The sequence below is a fragment of the Notolepis coatsorum genome (assembly GCF_963971535.1).
Source record: "Notolepis coatsorum genome assembly, chromosome: 17".
Taxonomy (NCBI): Eukaryota; Metazoa; Chordata; class Actinopteri; order Aulopiformes; family Paralepididae; genus Notolepis; species Notolepis coatsorum.
Window position 1 is genome coordinate 98,319,583 of NC_140181.1, and position 23,705 is coordinate 98,343,287.

Sequence of the window (23,705 nt, forward strand, 5' to 3'; positions counted from 1 at the left end):
GATGCGAGCTGAAAAATCGATTCTCTCGTTCCCGCAAGATCACACACACGGCACAAAGGGGACACGCTGTTATCTCAAGATCACACACACGGCACAAAGGGGACACGCTGTTATCTCAAGATCACACACACGGCACAAAGGGGACACGCTGTTATCTCAAGATCACACACACGGCACAAAGGGGACACGCTGTTATCTCAAGATCACACACACGGCACAAAGGGGACACGCTGTTATCTCAAGATCACACACACGGCACAAAGGGGACACGCTGTTATCTCAAGATCACACACACGGCACAAAGGGGACACGCTGTTATCTCAAGATCACACACACGGCACAAAGGGGACACGCTGTTATCTCAAGATCACACACACGGCACAAAGGGGACACGCTGTTATCTCAGTGAATACAGCTCCGATTAGCCCAAGACTGGTAACATAGACTCCTTACCTTAGATCAGATGTTCTCCAAAAAGATTATTCCAATTCCTGATCGCCATTCCAAATATCGATCGCGTTGATTGATTGATAATTGGCTGCTGTGAATATATAATCCAGGCTGCTTTCCGTCCCGCGATCACTTCCATGTTCATCAGACGGCTTGCCAGCACAAGGAGCCAGCTGGCTCCGCCTCTACAGATCTACAGATCCCAGGTCAGTCTAAGCGACTGACCTGCAGTTACACAGGGATAGACGATAGGGGGCGCTTTTTTCCATTCTGAGCTCCTGTAGGGGCTGGTGTACCAACGGGAGACTCGGTTGATGAAATATGAATTCAGATCGCTAATAAAAAAATAAAACGCTATTTGTCGTCGTGGGCACTCAATGGGGGGGCTGATAAAACGAGATATGTCGTCCGTGGCACTGAAAGGGTTAAGGTGCATTTTTTTCCCTGAAAAGCTTTGATTATTTTCTGCTGAAAAGTTGCTATATTGATAAGATGAGATATTCCTTTATTGAGCCCCTTGGGCTTCATAGCAGCATGGGGGAGGGGAGGTATGGGCAGGGTAATGGTAGAAATACATAAATGTTAGGCAACAAAATTGTATCTGAATATAAAGATAGACAAAAATAAACATGTAAATAAAGGTGCCAATAAGGGTCTGGATTAGTGATGTGTCGGTTGCGAACGAAATGGCTCTTAGAGCCGGCTCTTTGAAGTGAACGACGGGAGCCGGCTCCTGATTGGGAGCCGATAATTATTTTGTGTGTGTTTTTTTTTTTTTTTTAAGCCGCATGTGATTGGTCAATAATGTGTGGTGGCGTCTGTGTGTCCACACTGAGCAGAAAAAGGAGGGGAGGGGGTTACAGACACACACAGAGCAGTGCACATGAACAGGAGGCGGGAGGGAGATGAGAGAGAACATACACTAGCGCGACAGACAACATGCTGGAAAGGTGAGGAAATGAGTGACAGCAGGAAAAGCAGTACAATTAACAATTGTAAAATAAAAGACAAGCAAGTGAAGGTGTCAGTGTGTCTACTGCAACTGTTGCTGTAATCCTTTCTACAGCATCATCCAGTAAACACCACCACAACCACCTAGACACTAGCTATGACACTATTTTTGTAGCACCCGGCTTCATGTTGAGTATGTAAATAAAGCTATATAAATGATAAACATTGTATATAATTTATGTTTTTTTACATTAGTAATACATTTTACATAATATTTGGTAATAAATTAATTTAAGCAACAAAAGATCTGAGGAGCCGGTTGGGAGCCAAAATAACCGGAATTCCCATCACTAGTCTGTGGCCTATCGCCTTCGGTTATATTATATGTTACAATAAATATAGGCAAAAGAAAAAAACATAAATGAAATATCACCTACATCCTGACGCAAGATGAAACTGAAGAGCCAGACATGTTGACCCCCCACAGAGTTTCTCTTCCCCTCAAATGGGGAACTACAGGCAAAAATAACCTCGCTAAAATAACACCGCGCCGCCTCACTATATGAAGTGCGGAATCGTCTTTAGTGAATTATCAGAGGGCAGGAGTGTAATTTGAAGATCTGAATAAAAGAAAATACGAGAAAGATAGACTGTGTAAACAATATAATGAATTCTGAATATGAGACAAATCTATTAAATGTGCCTTAACCCTTTCACTAACACTGCGACAATACAGAAGGTTAACCCCTTCACGACAAAGGGTCAACCCTTTCACTACCACATCACAGAAGGTTAACCCTTTCACTACCACAATACAAAAGGTTAACCCTTTCACTACCACAATACAGACGGTTAACCCGTTCACTACCACACTACAGACAGTGTTAACTCACTCTCACCATCTCTTCTGTAATGCCCGCTGCCTTCATCATGTCGCTTGTTACTCCTGTTGGACCTGGCGCTCTTCCGTTCTTCATCCCTTTTAATGCTTTCTCCACTTCCGCCACTGTGATGTTTTCAATTGGTCCCTCCACTTTTTCTACCATTTCTATATAATTTTCTTCATTTAATCGTTTTTCAAAATATCTTCTCCACCTTTCCATTATTTCTTCTTCCTGCACCTTGATCACTCCTCTTTCATCTTTTACATACTTTTTTTTTTTTTTACATTTATGTAATTTCCTTCTTTCAAACAACATAATGAATTCTGAATATGAGAAACATTTATTAAATGTGCCTTAATATGGCATCTAAAAAGGACGAAGAAGAATTCATCCTCAGATACTGTATCGCATCACGATGGCCAAAAGTTTCAGGGGAAAAAAGGTGACACATAAAGACGATGTTAGTCAAAGCGTGGCGACCTGCTCGAGTTCACGAGTCACGACCCATTTTCAGATCGACCGGAAGCAAACAAAAAGTAACCACACAACCTCTCAGCCGTACCTCTCCTCTCTTGGGGTCGGTGATGCGGGTGTAGCGGAGGTCGCTGCGCTGCCACTTGGGGTTGAGGCTGTTGCCCTGCAGCTGCCAGAGCTCGAAGGAGGCGTGGAAGGCCTGGGCCTGCACCTTGATGGTGATGGAGTTGATGACCACGGACATGCCCTCCACCACCTTCTCCGCAAAGCCGTACTCGCTGTGGACCGGGGCACAACAACGGGGATGTGCGGTGAGCACGGGCACGAGCACAAGGCGTACAGGTCGACGGCGCAGAATACGCACAACATAAGAGAGGCCTATTTTGTAATGCTAGAGCCTAATGTGAAACACTGTGATTTACCTTACCTTGCTACCTTTCTATCTTTTTATGCTCGCTTATGCCTGTATTTTTTACTGCTGTGAAGCACTTTGAACTGCAATTTCTGTATGAAAAGTGCTATACAAAAGTTATTATTATATAATATAATATATTATATAACCCTTAACACGCAACCTTTCAAAATCAGTTTATGTCCTCAGCTTTCTAACACACACACACACACACTCTACCCCTCCCACTCGCTCTAAAATATACCTCTTCACCTTAGCCTTTTAACCCTTTCACTACCACTCTACCAAATGGTTAACCCTTTCACTGCGACAATGCAGAAGACACTGTTAACCTTCTGTAGTGTGGTAGTGAAATGGTTAATACACTCTGCTACTTACACTCATTTCATCCAGACTGTGATTATTGTACTGTAAATGAGCTATTTTATTGATTATTGTACTATAGATTAAGAGCTATTTAATTGCACTGCTTTTATTCCTGTCTCCACTATGTCTGCACTTTATGCATTGCTTTTATTTGGTCAGAAACCTGCCAATAGTCTTTTATAGATTTAATGTCAGAAATCCATTATAATCAACGTGTTCAACGTGTGTAAGGCAAAAGTGTGCTTTTCATGTCGTCAGAAAACGATTACAATTTATTTACGTCTATTTCATGTCTACATTACAGCTGCTGTGAAGCACTTGCACAGGGCTGCAATTCTTGTATGAAAGATGCTATAAAAAAAAAAAAAAAAATGTATTATTATTATTATTAACCTTCAACTTGGACACATATGTAACCTAGGTCTCTCCATGCTGCAACATGCCATTCGGTCAGTAAACTCTAGTCTTATCAACTTCAAATCATATCCTTAATCAAAGAGTAATATCTGGTCAAATGATCAGCTGCCTAACATTAGTAGAGCAGTAAATATAAAATGGCCTGATGATGGATTCCAAACATGTTTTACCAGGCACTTCGGAGTTTTTTTTAAGAATATAAACAAACCACCTGATTGACCCATCTCAAACCCTGCCCTCTTATCTCGATCCTCCAATCACAATTGCTGCTTCCCTCGGATCAAGAAAAGAGAGTGGGGTTTGAGATACTACTCTACCGCTGCACAGAAATTAGGCATTTTCTTTTGAAAGCAGTTACCAATGGTTATAGGCAGCCATGTTGGAAGAAAGATAAACATTCCGTGCAAGGTGTCTATTGAGAAAAGACAAACTTACGACCCACAGCCAAACATTTACCAGCACTTGGTTGTATATATATATATATATATATATATATATTAGGGGTGGAACGGTACGTATTCGAACCGTGTACCGAACAATACACACATGCCCCGAACCGTGGACGTCGTACCGAACGGTACACATTCGGGGCATGTGTGTATTGTTCGGTTATATAACGTTAGGTTAGCTACGAGCTAACTAACTTTAGCCGCGAGCTAACTAATGTTAGCCGCAAGCTAACCATGGAAACGCTCACAGAGAAGTGACTCCACGACACCAGTTCGATTAGTGGGGAATGGGTGTTTTGAAAGGTGCCCCCAAATAAAATGCATTATTATAATAAATAATAATAATTAATTTATATAGCGCTTTTCAATGACCCAAAGTCGCTGACAATAGGCAAAAAAGAAAACAAAACAAAGAAACATAGAACCACAGGGAAACAGGGAACAATATGAATACACAAGAACATAGAACAACAAATACAGTCGGGACGTAAGTAAGGGAAACCGAGGGGGGGGGGGGGGGGGGCGGAGAAGGTAGGGGAGGGGGAAACGGGGGTGATAGTTTGGAGGAGGGTGGTTATGGGTATCTCACCTCTGGCCTGCTGTGATGGCGATGGGGGAGGGGCCATTAGGGGGACGTGGCTCTTCACATGTTCTCATCTCCACCTCCACTTTGTCTAGGAACTACAAACATGAGAAGGTCAGCAATACAACAAGACAGAGACACAGATAGCCTGACCTTTAACCTCTGATCACAAAACAAGGAACACATCCTTACAGCAGCATAACAAACAGGACAGAGCAATGGTGATGGAAAACAGCTAAAGTCAGGCTATTGTTGTAAGAGAGAGAGAGAGAGAGAGATGGAGATAAAGAGAGAGAGAACAAGGGACCACACAGATCTGTATGCCTACCAAGCAGATGGGGCTTGTTTTCAACTTTGTCCATTGTATCTGAAAACACAAGAAGGCAAGGACAAGAGAGTCAACTACAAATGCATGCCTCAGCACTTACTGTTCCTATATCACGCACTGTGTCGCAGGACTCGCAGGGCAAAAATAGCCTGAACAAAGTGTTCCCAAACAACATCACCACCACCACCACGTGCATTCGATAGGCCTCGGAAATAGGGCTTCTGCAATTATCAAATAATCGTGATTACATGAGACAATGTGATTACAAAGTGCTTCACAAAAGATAAAACAAACAGTCAAATACAATGTTTTCCAACAACAAAGTTATAAACTGCATCACAGTAAAGGAAAATGAATAAAACACAGCAAGGGATCTAATCAAAATAGAGTAAATCTGTTCTGTGGTCACACAGAGGTTAGCTGCTGTTTCAGAGTGTAAGTTTAAGTTTATTTGGATCCCCATTAGCTGTTACACATGGCAACAGCTAGTCTTCCTGGGGTCCACACAAAACAAAACAATAAATACAAACAAACAACATAATTAAAAATAAAAACAACAAACATACGAGACAATATACATAACATAATCAAACATAATTGAATACCTTTCCTGTAGGGTGGGCAATCACTCACTAAGGGGCGGGTGGATAAAACACACTCATGGCCTTTTGTCATTACCATTGGAGTGGATATTGTGTTGGCCTTATTGCCACTATTGTGTGGCTTAGATATTGTGTTGCCTTTTTGCCATTGAGTGGGATTAGATATAGTGTTGGCCTTTATTTCCACTGTTGTGTGGGACTGTGTGTTCACTCTAGTTCACACTGCTACTTAGTAGGCTCATTATTTAATCGTACTGGTGTTTCCCCCAGGTAAGATTGAGTGTGTCTTGTGGCACTCCCGTTCATTTGCAATAGCCTGTTGTGTTGTATTGTTGTGCTGGGTGGTTTCCCAGTGTCCCAGCCATGCTGGGGTTTTGTGGACTGTGTTCACTCTAGTTCACACTGCTACTTAGTAGGCTCATTATTTAATCGTACTGGTGTTTCCCCCAGGTAAGATTGAGTGTGTCTTGTGGCACTCCTGTTCATTTGTAATAGCCTGTTGTGTTGTGTTGTATTGTTGTGCTGGGTGGTTTCCCAGTGTCCCAGCCATGCAGGGTTTTGGTGGTGTCCTGTGACACTTGTGTCTGGGTTAGTGTTACCCCTTGTTTTCCCCATTAAGTGGGGTCATTAGTTATAGGATTATCATTTACCTTGTGTGTTCGTGTTTATTGTTCTCCCCGTTTTGTTCTCCCTTACATTATCCCCGTTTGTGTGTTTACGGGTTTCATTCCCCTTTATGTTAATAAATATAATTTACTTTTGAAAACCCCTTTATTATTTCCTCCTACCGGGACCTGTGCTAAATGCACTCACTGAAGGGGTTCACAAACAACCCGGTTCAGGTACATTTATAGACCTTTGTATGCGACAAGTGGTCACACAGAGGTTAGATGCTGTTTCAGAGTGTCTGTTGTACAGGAGTGTCACACACAAAGGTTAGTAGGGTTGGGTACCGTTCACATTTGAACCGATACCGGTACCTGTGAATCGATACCGGTACCCAACGGTACCTTTTTTCTGTACTTTAGTCTCTAAAAATTTGATCTACCTACCTCAGTTGTAAAAAATGTGTCCAAACTTCAAATGATTTATTATCATTATTATTTATTTAGAACAATTTGTTCATATATATATATATATATATATATATATATATATATATATATATATATATATATATATATATATATATATATATATATATAATAATAATATTGCAGCGAGCATTGTCTGCATCTAGCTTTGTAAAGTGTAACCACACTTGCGACCGTTTTCGGCTTGCCATTGCCCCGACTGCTTTGTTGTTGTTGAATCAAGTCAAATCCTAGGTAAGCGTTTATTGTGAACGTGTGGCACACTTCATACGTTTCGTGGTAAACAAAATGTTGACGTCATCGGACGTATAATAATAATATATATATATTTTTTTTTGCATTACCAACATGCGACACCGGTGGATCTCACGTGAATCGGTACCCTTAAAAGTACCGGATTCTGTACCCATCCATATCACACACAGAGGTTAATGCTGTTACAGTGTCAAGTCAAGTGTTCCTTTATTAATCTCCTTGGGGAAATGAGCACAGAGCCTTTTAGAGTCGACAGAAACTAATTTCCTGTGTTACCGATGCCATCGCTGCATCATAGCACAGTGAGCAACGTGGATCTCACTACAAAAGCCACGTACGACTTCACCGATCTGGGCCCACTTTGGATTCTTCAAATGAGCAATTTAATCTTTAATTGCAATTAATTACAAGACAATAATAGTCATTGCAAAATGTCATGATCACAGCCACCCTTCTCTGAAAGAAAGTGTTGTCCTTGACTATTTGTATTTCAAATAATCATAGATTAATCAGTCATAGATAGATTTGTGCTTGTGCAATCACGGAGCATGACCTCTTTAAATGTCATGTTTACCAAAGATGTTCTGAAAATATCTCATTCAGCATGAGGGGGGTGCGGCATACAAATCAACCAACTAACAACATATTGGAGGGGCAGCCCTAGAAAGAAAAATAACAGGCAACAGGCCAACGCATTATCCAAAGAGAAGAAAGTAATCAGGATGGCGCTATTCGCTATTCTAATAAGAGAGGAGAGCAGGGCAGGCGGCACCAATATTACAACCTCTAGCCCGGCTTTAAACAGATCATCTGGAAGAGAACACAATGCAATATCTCACAGACATTGCTAAATGAAATTCAAGGACTTTCACATTTTAAAAGGACATTTAAAAGGATCCAATTCACTTTTAAATGCATCAGATCCAATATTTATGGTTTAAAAAACCAATTTCCGACAATTAGTTACACTTTAGATTCAAAAATTATATTTCTTGATTCAGAACTATTTTATCATGGATGACAACTTTCAATACGAATGGTTGATTTGAATTTCAAGGACTTTTTAAGCACCTGAAAAAAATTGGCTGTTTTCAAGGAATGCCAGGCCTTGATTATTATTTTTTTTTTTACAAAAATCAAGCACTTCAATGACCTTGTGCGAACCCTGTGGGTGATACGAACAGCCCGTCCAGCTGGCTCCTCAGCCTCTCTGACCAGGCACACCCCGTCCAGCTGTCTACATCTCTCTGACCAGGCACACCCCGTCCAGCTGTCTACATCTCTCTGACCAGGCACACCCCGTCCAGCTGTCTACATCTCTCTGACCAGGCACACCCCGTCCAGCTGTCTACATCTCTCTGACCAGGCACAGCCCGTCCAGCTGTCTACATCTCTCTGACCAGGCACAGCCCGTCCAGCTGTCTACATCTCTCTGACCAGGCACAGCCCGTCCAGCTGTCTACATCTCTGACCAGGCACAGCCCGTCCAGCTGTCTACATCTCTCTGACCAGGCACAGCCCGTCCAGCTGTCTACATCTCTCTGACCAGGCACAGCCCGTCCAGCTGTCTACATCTCTCTGACCAGGCACAGCCCGTCCAGCTGTCTACATATCTCTCTCTCTCTCTCTCTCTCCCTCTCTCCCTCTCTCCCTCCCTCTCTCCCTCTCTCCCTCTCTCCCTCTCTCCCTCTCTCCCTCTCTCCCTCTCCCTCTCTCCCTCTCTCCCTCTCTCTCTCTTCCCCCCCCCCCCACCATTCATTGCGAAACCACATTGACACCACGGTCCTAACTCACCACAGGATTTCATCAGAGAGTACTGGCGCACTTTCAAACCAAAGAGGTTAGTGCTGGGACCTCTGAGCAGAGCCGTATGTGTAGGTTAGTGCTCGGACCTCTGAGCAGAGCCTCATGTGTAGGTTAGTGCTCGGACCTCTGAGCAGAGCCGTATGTGTAGGTTAGTGCTCGGACCTCTGAGCAGAGCCTTATGTGTAGGTTAGTGCTGGGACCTCTGAGCAGAGCCGTATGTGTAGGTTAGTGCTCGGACCTCTGAGCAGAGCCGTATGTGTAGGTTAGTGCTCGGACCTCTGAGCAGAGCCGTATGTGTAGGTTAGTGCTCGGCCCTCTGAGCAGAGCCGTATGTGTAGGTTAGTGCTCGGCCCTCTGAGCAGAGCCGTATGTGTAGGTTAGTGCTGGGACCTCTGAGCAGAGCCTTATGTGTAGGTTAGTGCTCGGACCTCTGAGCAGAGCCTTATGTGTAGGTTAGTGCTCGGACCTCTGAGCAGAGCCTTATGTGTAGGAGACTATGTGTGGTCTAGGAGGGATACACCTCTGAGCAGAGCCTTATGTGTGGGAGACTATGTGTGGTCTAGGAGGGATACACGGAAAGACACATTTCAATAGTTTCACTAATGACAGATACGACTCACACACACTGTTCTTTATGAGAAGGTTATAGTTGGAAATAGAACAATGCCATACGATGGATGTACCGCTGGCCGGAATTCCTTTTATCAGGAAGTACCACACCCTGAAGAATAGTTCAGATAACCCATTTATTAAACACACAGCAAGAACATTGTTTGAGATTCAGACACATCTTGGTAGCTTTATTGCATTTCACAGCAAGACTCCCTTCCACAACAATCCAGCGTTGCCAGAATCACTTAGAGATGGCATCACCAAGAAGTGGTACACTCAGGGAATTAAAACCTTTGGGGACCTATATGATAATAACATACTTATGTCCTTTGAACAGTTACGCGCCGCCTTCCACCTTCCAACTACTAATTTCTTCAAATACCTACAGGTCAGACACTTCATAGGTACAGGTCAGGGAGGAAACTCCACTCTTCCAAAACACCTCCTCATAGATAATATTCTAAAAGGAGTTATTCACACTAGAGGCATCCTATCATTAACATATGATAGAATTCTGACCAGTACAGAAATTATACCCCTAAACGCCAAAAACAAATGGGAGCGGGACCTGGAATGTACCGTTGATAAAATGAATGGGAATCACTATGTGAGTCTGCACCATCTTTTTCATATAACACTCGACATAAACTTATGCAATTTAACATTCTCCATAGAACCTATTTTACGCTGGAAAGACTTCACGGGATGAATGATGCCATCTCTGACCTTTGCCCTACAGTAGGTGCTCAACGGAAACAGGTAGCCTGCTCCACATGTTCTGGGAATGTAACAAACTGAGACCTTACTGGGGCTCAATTTGGGAGATTCTCGAAGAGGTCACAGGGTTTGAGATCCCATGTACACCTAAATTAGCATTATTAGGAGACATGTCTGACATTTCTCCAGATAAGAGAGGCAAGGTGCGGATCGTTAAATTGGCCATGATTGCAGGGAACAAGTGTATTGCCATGCTGTGGAAAAGTGCTGAATCCCCCCCCCATGTCTATGTGGCTTAGTGAAATCTCTTCGTACATGGCATCAGAGAAAATAATGTTCAATCTTAAAAAAAAAAACATCTCTTTGATAAATGCTGGGCTGGGTTTAGGCAATACTTAGAACAGATTACATAGTAGGTTGATGATGTAGGCTATTATTGAAGCTCCCTTTTGTCTTTCTGATATATATTGCAATGAATGATACTGTAAATGTTATTAGTTGCTCTTTGAAGAGAAAAGATGTAACGTTAGATATTTATTTGTTTGGTGTAGAAGTATGGGCACCTGTTAGACGGGTGTAACTGGGTTTACTAAATTCTCAAAATGTGTAAAAAAAAAAAAAAAAAAATTAATTTGTTGAGGTCCTAGTCTGGGGGAGGGGAGGGGGTCTGGCCTAGAGTTTTTTTTTTTTATATATTGATTTTTTTTTTTTCAGGGGGGGGGGGTATTTTGTATCTATTTTTCTGTAACTCGGGGAGGGGGGAGGGGGGGCAGTTGGCAGCATTTCCTTTTGTATGGTTGTTGAACTGTTGAACTGATGCTGTAAAACTGAAAAAAAAAGAAAATACCAATAAACATATTGTTTAAAAAAAGAGAAGGTTAGTTGGTTGGTCCTCGCTGACAGAGAGGCACAACAAACACTGGAATTGGTTAATTTTTAAGGCCCTTATTGGTAAGCTAGACCCCCTTATACTACATTTTTGGAATGGAATTTTGGAACCTATGGAACCCGTTCTAGTGACTGGCTGGTCCTTAAGGTCTCTCTCAGTTTGCTCAGAACAGGGTAAATCTGTATTTTTCTATGATGCCCCTCTAGCTCATGGAATGAACTCCAACAGTCCTTAAAGCGTGAGATTCTCCCCTCTGTTGCAGAGTTTAAAACCTGATCGCCAACCTTCATCCATCAAGTTGTACATGTTTTAATTGATTGTTATCCTTACTTGTCTAATTGTTATGATTGTATGCTGTGTGATGATTTTATATGTTAAATAGTCATAAAATATGAAGCAATTAAAATATGAATGAATATGATCATTGAGAGAAGTAGTTGATGTGATCTATTCTATAAGCATCACTTCGGTTCCAGCTATTGATACGAGTGATATTCAAAACACAAAGATCGACACTATGAAGTCTAAAGGACCGCAAGGCTCGACCGGAGGCTCACCCTGATGGCAGCTTTGTTGCAGAAGACCCGCGTCACGGCCAGCCAGGTGGGCAGGTCCAACATGTTCTGCAGGACCTCTTCATCCAACTCCAGGTTGGACAGCTGCCCCTCCCCCTTCAGAGTGCTAAGGTTGATCTTGTCGGGGGACAGATTCTTGGTGAACCTTGGCAAAGGAAGGAGAGAATAGACAAGGTCAGGAGGTGAAATTATGATCGGATCGATCTGGTGTCGGCTATTTCAGCTTCATCAGGGTCCTAAACCCTGTTAGAGTTCACCTAGCCCCCAAAAACATATTTAAGAAGTCTTTCATCCCACATGCCATTGCTCTGGTGAATTCCTAGCTTCTCATTTGTCTGTGTTTGTGTTGTTGTTTCTCTTTCGTCTTTGGTCTGTTTTGGGCCAATGTCTTTTGTGTTTGTAAGGTGTTTATACTGTGTTGTCTTGTTGATTGCAACCATGGTGATTGGTGAAGCGGCAGCCAAAGACACATTTCCATGAAAGTGGACAAATATAGAAATTAGGGCTGTCAGTTTATCGCGTTAATTAGATTAATTAATTACACAGCAAATTATCGCGTTATGAAAATTAACTCAAAATTAATTACAAAAAAAAGTTTTTTCTTTTTTTTTTTTTTTAAATAATTTTTTTTTTTTATCTCATTCATTCCATAAGAACGTAGAATACACATTACAGACTTTTTTTTATATGGTCCATTTGCATGTTCTTGGTATCTGATTCTAGGGACATCTATGGATCTCAGGGAATGTATTCCCAGTGTCCGAAATACTGTGTCTGTTACTAGGCTTGAGTAAATTGTAATGAACCAAATGAGAATATCAATAAAAAAATTTTTTATCTTTGACTGTGAATAACACTATGCTCAAATTGACCAGACCTGAAAAATCTAAGCAAATTAATAGATGGAAGATGATTAAACAGAAGGTTTTGTAGATACAGTACTGAATTCTGCCATCCGGACACATGCAATTTGAAATATGATTATAGAATATAGAATATCAGGCATAAAATGGTTATGCAATTAAAATGCGATTAATTAGATTAATTAATTACAAATCCTGTAATTAATTAGATACATTTTTTTAATCGCCTGACAGCACTAATAGAAATATCTATTTATCTATCTACTTTGATGAAAAGGTATAGGTGCCTACTTCACTGATTACTGAAGCTGGAATGTGTCATGATGATATAACCGGAATTGACTGATGTAGCCTCTTGCATGACTGAGTTTGGCCAGACAGTGACATGTGTTCTAATTGAATAGTGCTGTTAACTGAATGAGTCAGAGTGATTCTGGGCAGCTGTAGTAATTCCCTGGCTAGATTCCAGCGGCAGGTCTCTCCGTCCGGCCAGATCTCTCTGCAGGTGGTGAAAGTGGTTTCAATGAGAGGTTTCAGTTCTCGTCGTTGTGATATGGTTTAAACTTTCGCATGACTTTAGGATGATACGGTTAGCTCACTAAATCCTACAGATTGACAACATTGGTCCTCATTCTCTAACGTGTTCGTAAGTGCCTTGGTAAACAACATGGTAAACGACTCAGGAAATTCAGAGTATCAGGGAAGATACTCCAGTCCTTCTACTCTGGGGCTGTGGAGACAGAGCATCCTGACTGGGAACATCACTGCCTGGTTTGGCAACTGCACTGCCCAGCTCTACACTCTTACGCTCTACAGAGAGTAAGTGCGCTCAGCAGAGCGTACTACAGGTATTGCACTACCACCCCTCCAGGACTTATACAACAGGAGGTGCAAATCCAGAGCCTGCAGAATAATAAAGGACCCCCACCACCCCAACAATAGCCTGTTCAAGCTGCTGCGGTCAGGCAAGCGCCTCCACATACATGCAGCAAGAACAGAGAGACTAAGCAGCTTCTTTCCCCAGGCCATCAGAACACTGAACACTGATCTCACACTACGGGTTACTTTAGGAAAAAACAAAGGTCACTTTAAAAAACATAAATGTATGTTTTTGTATAGTAGTATAGTTACATATAGCATAACTGTATATTGTATAGCATATTGTATAGTAGTGTATATAGGACTCATTACATTTAGGGATGTCCAGATTTTTGAAAAAATAGATTTTTTATATTATTTAATTTTTTTGAACTTTTTTTTTTATTCAACAAACATGACCATGTTCACGTCTTAAACTCATACTGAGGCCTTAGTTTTGGTTTTAAATTGCATATCATCATTCATTTATTTATTGTCACAGAGCAGAAGAATTTTGCCAAAACAAACCAATAGTATCCAGCTGCAGAACGGCAGACCAGCCACACTCTCAGACCCAAACGCATTTCCTTTGATTTAATTATACATCAAATGATTTATGTCAAGGATTGCAATGCCTCGCTTGAATGAAGTTAACTTTTCACCTGGATAACATCAACATTCAGGGTGAATGTAATGTGAGAAATTGGGATACAAAAAAATATATTTTTTAAAATATTATTATTATTTTTTTGATTGGTAGATACTCAAAATCACATGATCGGGATCGGATCGGGAGCAAAAAAACGTGATCGGGACATCCCTAATTACATTTCATTCGTAAGCTTAGCATTGTATAGTATTTTATCTTAGTACCTTTTATCATGTCTATCTAATATCTATTCTATTATTTGTATTTTTTTGCACAATCAAGGCGGACATGGCATTTCACTACATGTCTCGCGTATGTATGTGACTAATAAATCTCTTGAATCTTGAAAGATTTCGTACCAACAGATTTACGGAAATCCTCCTCCGGATTCCTGAACGTGTGAAACAGGTCTTTGTAAATGGGCCCTGCTGTGTGATAGGGCTGTTCTGGACCCTGCTGTGTGATAGGGCTGTTCTGGACCCTGCTGTGGGAAGGAGAGTCTGAACGAGGTAGGGCTGTACCGAATGTCATTTTTTAACATTCGAAGCTTCGATTGAAGTATTCGAACGAAGCTTCGAATATCTATAAAAAAAGATTTACTTAAAAAGAAATGATTATAATTTTTTTTTATAAACTAAATCCTCAATTTGAATAAAGTGATTAATCTGATTAAATTAGTCTTTTTCTTTTATTAAATCAACTCTCTTTAATGAATATACCTCATCAGTTTAGTCAACATAAATAATCCAATAAGGGCACGGTTGGTATGAAAGTGATGGTGACGTCTTATAGTATAATATTATAATATCAGTGTAGCCTAATCAACTGTGAAGAAAACCCCCATTGGTTTAAACAGATTGAATAGAAATTCTTTTTTTAAATATATATATTTAAAAAAAATAATAATAAAAAATTCAAATGTTGATTTAGAATTCGAATGTCAACATTATGATTGAAGCTTCGAAGCATTCGGTACAGCCCTAGAACGAGGTGCGTTTTGAGTCTGTTTTTCTGAAGAAGCTGATGAGTCAGAGCCCTGGATGGGGAGCAGTGTGAGCAGCAGAGAGACAGCTCTGTCCCCGAGGGAGGACTGCATGGTGCGAGACAGAAAACCAGTCCAGACCAGCCACAGTATGTTTGCGTGATGCGCTAAATAAGGCTGCAGCTACATTTATCCACCAATGAATGGATAGAAAATTGGCAGAAGGTATTACGGTCTGTTGTTGGTTTGTTTTTAAATAAGAACATAACGTCAACTCTGTCTGCCCAGCAAATGGATACTAGTAGCAGTGTTTCCCCTACCATTGCCAACGGGACGCCCCGCCCCTCCAGAATTATTTTTTTTAATAAAAAAGAAAATGTATTAAAAAAAATTAAATAAAAGATTTTTTTTTTATTATAATTTCTTTTTATTAAAGTTTGCTTTAATCACAGTAACGTTGGAGAGCTAGCTAAATTATACATAAATCGGTTTTCATATAAATCAATCTTCACTAAGACATTAAAACGGTGGTGCGGCACGGTCTACGGAGACGCAGAAAAAAGCTACCAAATCCATTCCGAGACTGACTAGCATCGCGCGTAACAAGTCTCAGGGCTAGATCCACAAAGAATGGATTGCACGGTGCTAATTGCACCCTTACTTACAATTCATTATGAATTGAAAATGGGGGACCCTGATGTAAACAAGACGAAAGTCTCTCTCTGGTCTGCATCTCCTTAACAATTGTGTGTATTGAGCCGTACTGTATTGTACCCATTCTGCAATCTGTTAATAAAATGTTCATTCAATCACCTCGTTAATATTTATTTACCTAATTTATGTGCAATCGTTTCATTTCAGCTCAGTGAAAAGAAATGCACCGATACGACACTGTTGACACCACGTATCCGTGACACGCGCGCCCCGCGAAAACACTTTTGGGGGCCTACCACCCCCCCTGAAAAAGATCCTAGGGGAAACACTGCTAGTAGTCATTGAAAATGTATTAAAATCAGGTGTAGACGGACAGACAGTGGATCAATGTAGTCGCATAACGTTAAGTAAGCGCTCTATATTGAGTTATTTTGTAAAATGTCCGGTGTCACACCGGTAATACCAGTGTTGTCGTGAGTTTATTACAGGGTTCCCACAGAATTCGAGGACTTTTAAGTACTTTTCCAAGCACTATTTTTCATTTTCAAGGATGTCGAAGGATACAATTCACTTTTAAATACTGTTTTTTTTTAAGCATCTTCTTTGCCTGCTTGCCAGCTAGAGCATCACACACGAACAAATGAGGAAAAGCAGTTAGAGCGCGCAAGACAGCGACTAGTCAGATTTTATTAAAACAGAACAAAAATTAACTATTTCTTGATTCAGAACAATTTGATCATGGATGAACAAAACATTCAATGCGAATGGTTGATTTAAATTTCAAGGACTTTTTAAGCACCTTGTTAAAAAATTGGTTGTTTTCAAGGAATTCCACGCCTTGACTTTTTCTTTGTCAAAAAGCAAGCACTTTAAGCACTTCAGGGACCTTGCGCGAACCCCGTCATTAGTCATGGGAAATTTCACATCACTGCGGCAACCCTAGGGTGGACTGTGGAGCAGGTCAGACAGGTATGAGGGGGTCAGATCTTGCAGGGATTTGTAGGTGAGGAGGAGGAGGATCGTGAATGTTATGCAGTGAATTCGCTGCAGGGTAAGGACTGATGTGCTGCAGTGGAATTGTGATATTGGAGCTTGGCGTGGTGTGTCCTCCCGGGCAGCGTGTCGAAGTGTCCTTGAGCAAGACACTTAACCCCTTAACCCCAAGACACTTAACTTGACACCGTGCATCGTTGCCTCCGCCATCGTTGTGTGAATGAGTGAGTGAATGGGTAAAAATGTGCAGAACAAATTGTAATGAAAGCGCTATACCCTAACCCTAACCCTATATAAAAATGCACCATTTACCATTTAGTAATATTAATAGTAATAATAGTGGGATGGCAGGGTTCAATCAATAATAAGTATATGGCTGAATGTGCTCCTCATCTCGACTACCTCCTCATGGAGGGGGTGGGGAGGAGTTTTCCAGTAAGCGCCCAGCTTCTTCCTCCTCTCTGCTGCCACCTCTAGTTTGACGCTGTTGCAGTAGTCTAGTAGTGAGGTGACAAAGGCATGAATAGGGACTTCAGCAGAGGTGTTGGAGGGCGAGGGGCAGAGACGTGAGATGTTTTTGAGCTGGAAAAATACTTAATAACTGATTTAATATGGGATTAAAACGAGAGGGATGGGTCAAGCAAGAGCCCCAGACTTCAGAGGAGGGTCAGATGGAACAACCGTCGATAGAGAGGATAAGGCTGCTGGTTTTCTTGGTGCCACAACTCAAGAAAGTTTGTTCGGTTTTGTTGCAGTTCAGTTTGAGGAAGTCGGTGGTCATCGAATCCTTGATTTCATGGAGGCAGGTGATGAGGGAGAGGTAAAGCGAAGTGGACCGAGGACTGAACCCTGAGGGACACCTTGTTTTACTGATGCCTGCCTGGTAGCGGGTCTCGGTGCTTTGTTGTGCCCTGGCCTGAACCCAGATTGCAATGGTTCAAACAGCTGGTGGAGTGTAGGACTTGGGCTGGGAAGCAATAGCACGTTTGAGGTAGGGGTGGAACGGTACGCATTTGAACCGTGTACCGAACAATACACACATGCCCCGAACCGTGGAGGTCGTACCGAACGGTACGCATTCGAACCATACACCGGCGTTCGGTATGACCTCCACGGTTCGGGGCATGTGTGTATTGTTTGGTTATATAACGTTAGCCTGGAGCTAGGCTAACGTTACGTTAGCTACGAGCTAACTAACTTTAGCCGTGAGCTAACTAATGTTAGCCGCAAGCTAACCGTGGAAACGCTCACAGAGAAGTGACTCCACGACACCAGTTCGATTAGTGGGGAAGGGGGGTATATTGACGAGGCTTGACAACAGAGATTCAAAGTTAACGGTTTGTGTTCAATAACAAGCCAGGAGGCGTGAATACTTTCGGCAAGCAACAAGCCCTTCCGCGTTGCTCAGCTCTGATTGGCCGAGCGCGCGCATGCGCATGAGCCGCGACACGCTCCTCAGCCAGGCAGGAATACTAAACTCCACTTGGCGCAATTCATACAAATGGAAGTATTGTGAATGTCATGACAAACCAATTATATAATCCAACATATGTGTAAAGAAACAACATATTCCAGTTAACGGTATATTTTTTTAATGATTCGTTACGGCGTAATCAATACTTCCATTTGTATAAATTGCGTTAAGCAGAGTTTAGTATTCCTGCCTGGCTGAGGAGCTTGTTGCGGCTCATGCGCGCGCTCGGTCAATCAGAGCAATGCGGAAGGGCTTGTTGCTTGCCGAAAGTATTCACGCAGCCAGGAGAGAGCATGTGTCAACTGCGTCTGCAACCCATAACATGCTGGTCGTGTGTATCGCTTCCGCAACGGAATTCGGTTTCCGGGTTCGCCTGATTGGCCGCGACGCCACGTGACCCACGCCGCTACCCCCCTTGCGTGTTGCTTTTTAACAGCGGAGCAGTGCAAGAATGTGACAATTTGACCATGTGACCGCGGCAACGCGGGAGAGCGGCAGTGCGGAAATAGGCTGTCTCTAAGACAAACTCTAACCTTAACCAGCTCCTTAACAGCGCCTAAACTTAACCGTTCTAACCTTAACCAACTCCGAAACAATGCCTAACCTTAACCTTAACCTTAACCATGCCTAACCTTAACCGGCGAAAGAATACACGTTAAAAAAAAAAGCACGTTAAAAATTTTTTTTGATGGGATTCGAACTCGTCAACAACGGACCGCAGGACCGCTGCGTTGCCAGGTGAGCTGAACGCCGAATGAAAATCATGGCGGATTAGGGCGGTTACATAATGCCGCAAGCTCTGCCGCTCCGCTCTGCGGTTGCCGCGCCTGCCGCGGGGCGTGTCGCAGCCAACCAGGGAAAACGCGGAAGCAATGGCAGCACTGCTCCGCTGTTATTAAGCAATAAGCACCCCCCTCTCTGCCTCTGCCAATAGGGTCCAGCTGCAGACTCGGAGCCTCGAGGTCCAGATTGGTACTTCCGGCGGCCACAGGACTTCCGGCGGCCACAGGACTAATGCGGAAGTATCTCGAAGTACGTCTGACGTAATAGTCCTGTGGCAGGACTATGCGGAAGTATCTCGAAGTACGTCTGACGTATCTCGAGGGCCGGGGGGAGGGGAGGTACAGGTAGTAGAAGACATAGAGGTACAGGTCACATAATTATAGTACAGTGGAGAAGTAAAAATGGAATAAAAAGGCAGTGTAAACAATATACAATATTATTAACTCTAATAATAACACGCCTCGCGGGCTCATTATAATACGAGAGCCGTGGGTCTGCATTGTATAGAGCGGATCCCCCGGCCGTATTCAAGCGCTGGAGCGCTTTGCGATGGATCAAACTGTATTAATATAGTAGTAATAATAGTAGTTGGCTAGTTGCGCGCTTCTGGCCACCTCCCGCAGTGCGCGCATACACACATACTGTCTGTAGCTATACAGTACGTGCAAATCGCACAGGTTGCCTCATCTCATCTGGCTCTGCAAATAGATCTAGAGTCTGAATATCATATAATAGCCTGCTGATGATCTCTCTCTCGAGTCAAATCCATTCTGAGAACGGAATGCAGTGCCCGCGACGAGGGTCTTGATTGATTGATTGATTGATTGATTGATTGAAAATTGTATTAACAGATCATGCTGGACCTACAAAAGGCCTTTGACACTGTCAATCACTCCATTCTTGATTGAACATTTTATTAACAGATTGCAGAATGGGTACAGTACAGTACAGCTCAATACACACAATTGTTAAGGGGATGCAGACCAGAGAAAGACTTTCGCCTTGGGGGGGGGGGGGGGGGGTCGGGTAGGAGGGGTGGGGGACACTGTACAACTGTACAAGCAAAACTGTACATTGGAATATTGACAAAACCATACTTGGTCATTTACTGTACATTGGAGGGGGTTGGGTTACAACACAGGAGCAGAGTATAAACAACAGTACAGGAATGAGAAACAGTACTGTACTGTTGTTCACTGTTGTACAGTATCACAAACAATACTGTATTTGCAAATCTGGTATGTCATATATGTCCTGATGAATTGAAAATGGGGGACCCTGATGTAAACAAGACGAAAGTCTTTCTCTGGTCTGCATCCCCTTAACAATTGTGTGTATTGAGCTGTACTGTACTGTACCCATTCTGCAATCTGTTAATAAAATGTTCAATCAAGAATGGAGTGATTGACAGTGTCAAAGGCCTTTTGTAGGTCCAGCATAATCTGTTAATACAATTTTCAATCAATCAATCAATCAATCAATCAATCAATCAAGACCCTCGTCGCGGGCACTGCATTCCGTTCTCAGAATGGATTTGACTCGAGAGAGAGATCATCAGCAGGCTATTATATGATATTCAGACTCTAGATCTATTTGCAGAGCCAGATGAGATGAGGCAACCTGTGCGATTTGCACGTACTGTATAGCTACAGACAGTATGTGTGTATGCGCGCACTGCGGGAGGTGGCCAGAAGCGCGCAACTAGCCAACTACTATTATTACTACTATATTAATACAGTTTGATCCATCGCAAAGCGCTCCAGCGCTTGAATACGGCCGGGGGATCCGCTCTATACAATGCAGACCCACGGCTCTCGTATTATAATGAGCCCGCGAGGCGTGTTATTATTAGAGTTAATAATATTGTATATTGTTTACACTGCCTTTTTATTCCATTTTTACTTCTCCACTGTACTATAATTATGTGACCTGTACCTCTATGTCTTCTACTACCTGTACCTCCCCTCCCCCCGGCCCTCCCCATGCTGCTGATTTTATATTATTTTATGAATACAACGTTTAATGTTCGCTTAGCTAACGTAGAGAAACGTCAGACGTAATTCGAGATACGTCAGACGTACTTCGAGATACTTCCGCATTAGTCCTGTGGCCGCCGGAAGTCCTGTGGCCGCCGGAAGTACCAATCTGGACCTCGAGGCTCCGAGTCTGCAGCTCGACCCTACTCGCCTCTGCCGCTGCCTGTGTGTTGACGCGCGCGCGGCATGGACTTCACTGCCGCTTTCCCACTTCAACGCCAGAGCGCTCTTGTTTAATAATATTGTCGCGCCATCTTCTGAGTGCAGAAACGCTGCTGTTTAATGCTGCTGTCGCTTTTCACATAGTCATCTTGAGTCAAGAATCACTTTTCCCACTTCAATGACAGAGCGAGATGCTTCCAGCTGCAGCTCCGGAGACCAGCGCTTACAAGCCCCCGCACATACAAGCCCGCACATAGCAACCCCTCGCTTCCATTGGCTGATTTTGGTCACGTGATTTTGGGTCACGTTGCACTGCGGGATTGATTGATTGATTGATTGATTGAAAACTTTATTAACAGATTGCCGTATGATTTGGGTCACGTTGCACTGCGGGATTGATTGATTGATTGATTGATTGATTCATTGATTCATTGATTGATTGATTGAAAACTTTATTAACAGATTGATTGATTGATTGAAAACTTTATTAACAGATTGCCGAATGGGTACACGTGACCACAGGCCCTGATTGATTGATTGAAAACTTTATTAACAGATTGTAGAATGGGTACACGTGACCTGACCGATTGATTGATTGATTGATTGATTGAAAACTTTATTAACAGATTGCAGAATGGGTACAGTGACCGATTGATTGATTGATTGATTGATTGATTGATTGATTGATTGAAAACTTTATTAACAGATTGCAGAATGCAGTACAGCTCAATACACACAATTGTTAAGGGGATGCAGACCATGCAGTACTGTTACATTTGTGACATACAGTAAATATATACAAGGGGGAGGGAACTGTACATTTATGATGAATTGAAAATGGGGGACCCTGATGTAAACAAGACGGAAGTCTTTCTCTGGTCTGCATCCCCTTAACAATTGTGTGTATTGAGCTGTACTGCAGATATATTTCAATTGCCTTACTTATTTACATAAGTATTATAGGCCTACAGCAGTATTGTACAGACAGTCTGTGTGAAGTCTGTGTGGTTCTCCAGCTGCACAAAGGCAGAGCAAGAGGCTCTACAGAGGGTGGTGATGATAAAGCCATGATAAAGACCTTCAATCAGCTGAAGGGGAATCCCTCCAAGCTGCTGTCAGCGCTACACACCTTCGGCCGCTCTGGTATCAGCCATGCATCAAAACGTGCACACGCACTCAGGCGAGTCGCTAACCGTGCTGGGCCAAGTATAGCGGCTCAACCCACCTCTGTTGCCCGTCGTAAAATGAAGCTCGGGGGTCGACGACGGCTCGCTGCGGGGAGGCCGAAGAAAAGTGTGGTGAGCACAGACCATCGCTATAGTTTCCCAACAGGAGTAAAGTCTGGAACGCACCACAGCCTGTCACAAGCAGTAGAGATGTGTCGTAGCAATCCGAAGTGACATTGACCACCAATATAGCATGTACATAAAGACCCAGTGCCTCATCCGTAGCTAATATTGCACTACCACAGGACCTAGCATGTCCTACCATGCTCTGTAAATAACTTATGTACATATACCGATATGCCCTACTCTGTTTACTTGTTTTATTGCACAATGTCGTTCTATTGGATTCTATTATATGTTATTACTATTGTATTATGCACATCTTTGCGGGCACGACCACCCGCATTTAATTTTTTTTTTTTTTTTGATATTTTTTGCACAAATCTCTCCAATATTCAAAACATCTCTTTCCACATCACCATATGCAACTTCCAAGATTTGCCTTTTTCTTTTTTGTAAGAACATACAAAACATGTAAAGGACTCATACAAATACATTAACAACTCAAGTTCAAGTTCAAGTTCTTTAATAGTTGTCATACAGAAGTACAGAATACTTTCATACAAAATGCTTCTTACTGTTACGCTCCAGAGACTGTGCTAGACAAGATAGTATCAAATAACATAATAACATAATATAGCATGAATTTAGAAGAAGAAAATGAGGTCACAGTGTTCGGTAAGCGTCCCAGACACATGTAGGTGTGCATGATAGCATGCATGCATGTGTGTCTCCAACATATGTATGTGGGTACGTGTATTGATTGATTGATTGATTGAATTGATTGATTGATTGATTGAAAAGTTTATTAACAGATTGCAGAATGGGTACAACTGACATGGAAAATAAAAAAGACTTACGAAAAAAAGAAAAATACTATACTATACATTGTGCGTATACATCCCTGATATATATACTTTGCATGTAGACCGATCTACCTGCGAGCAGGTATGTGCTGCATCCTCTATCGGGATGCCACCCTTCTCCATATTGCATGTGAGAGAAAGCGTCCCAGACACATGTAGGTGTGCATGATAGCATGCATGCATGTGTGTCTCCAACATATGTATGTGGGTATGTGTATTGATTGATTGATTGAAT

The 23,705-nt window shown here is 42.3% G+C and overlaps 1 protein-coding gene across 1 annotated transcript in view; it reads right to left on the bottom strand.

Moving 5' to 3' along the window:
• Positions 1-23,705, bottom strand: part of bltp3a (bridge-like lipid transfer protein family member 3A) — a gene marked incomplete at its 5' end in the record, with an annotated part of 98,263 nt that overhangs the window by 55,344 nt on the left and 19,214 nt on the right. Inside the window, 4 exons of the mRNA XM_084333218.1 lie at positions 2,848-3,037; positions 4,993-5,084; positions 5,315-5,353; positions 11,847-12,009. Coding sequence (XP_084189344.1) covers positions 2,848-3,037; positions 4,993-5,084; positions 5,315-5,353; positions 11,847-12,009 — 484 coding nt within the window. The remainder of the gene's footprint in view (positions 1-2,847; positions 3,038-4,992; positions 5,085-5,314; positions 5,354-11,846; positions 12,010-23,705) is intronic.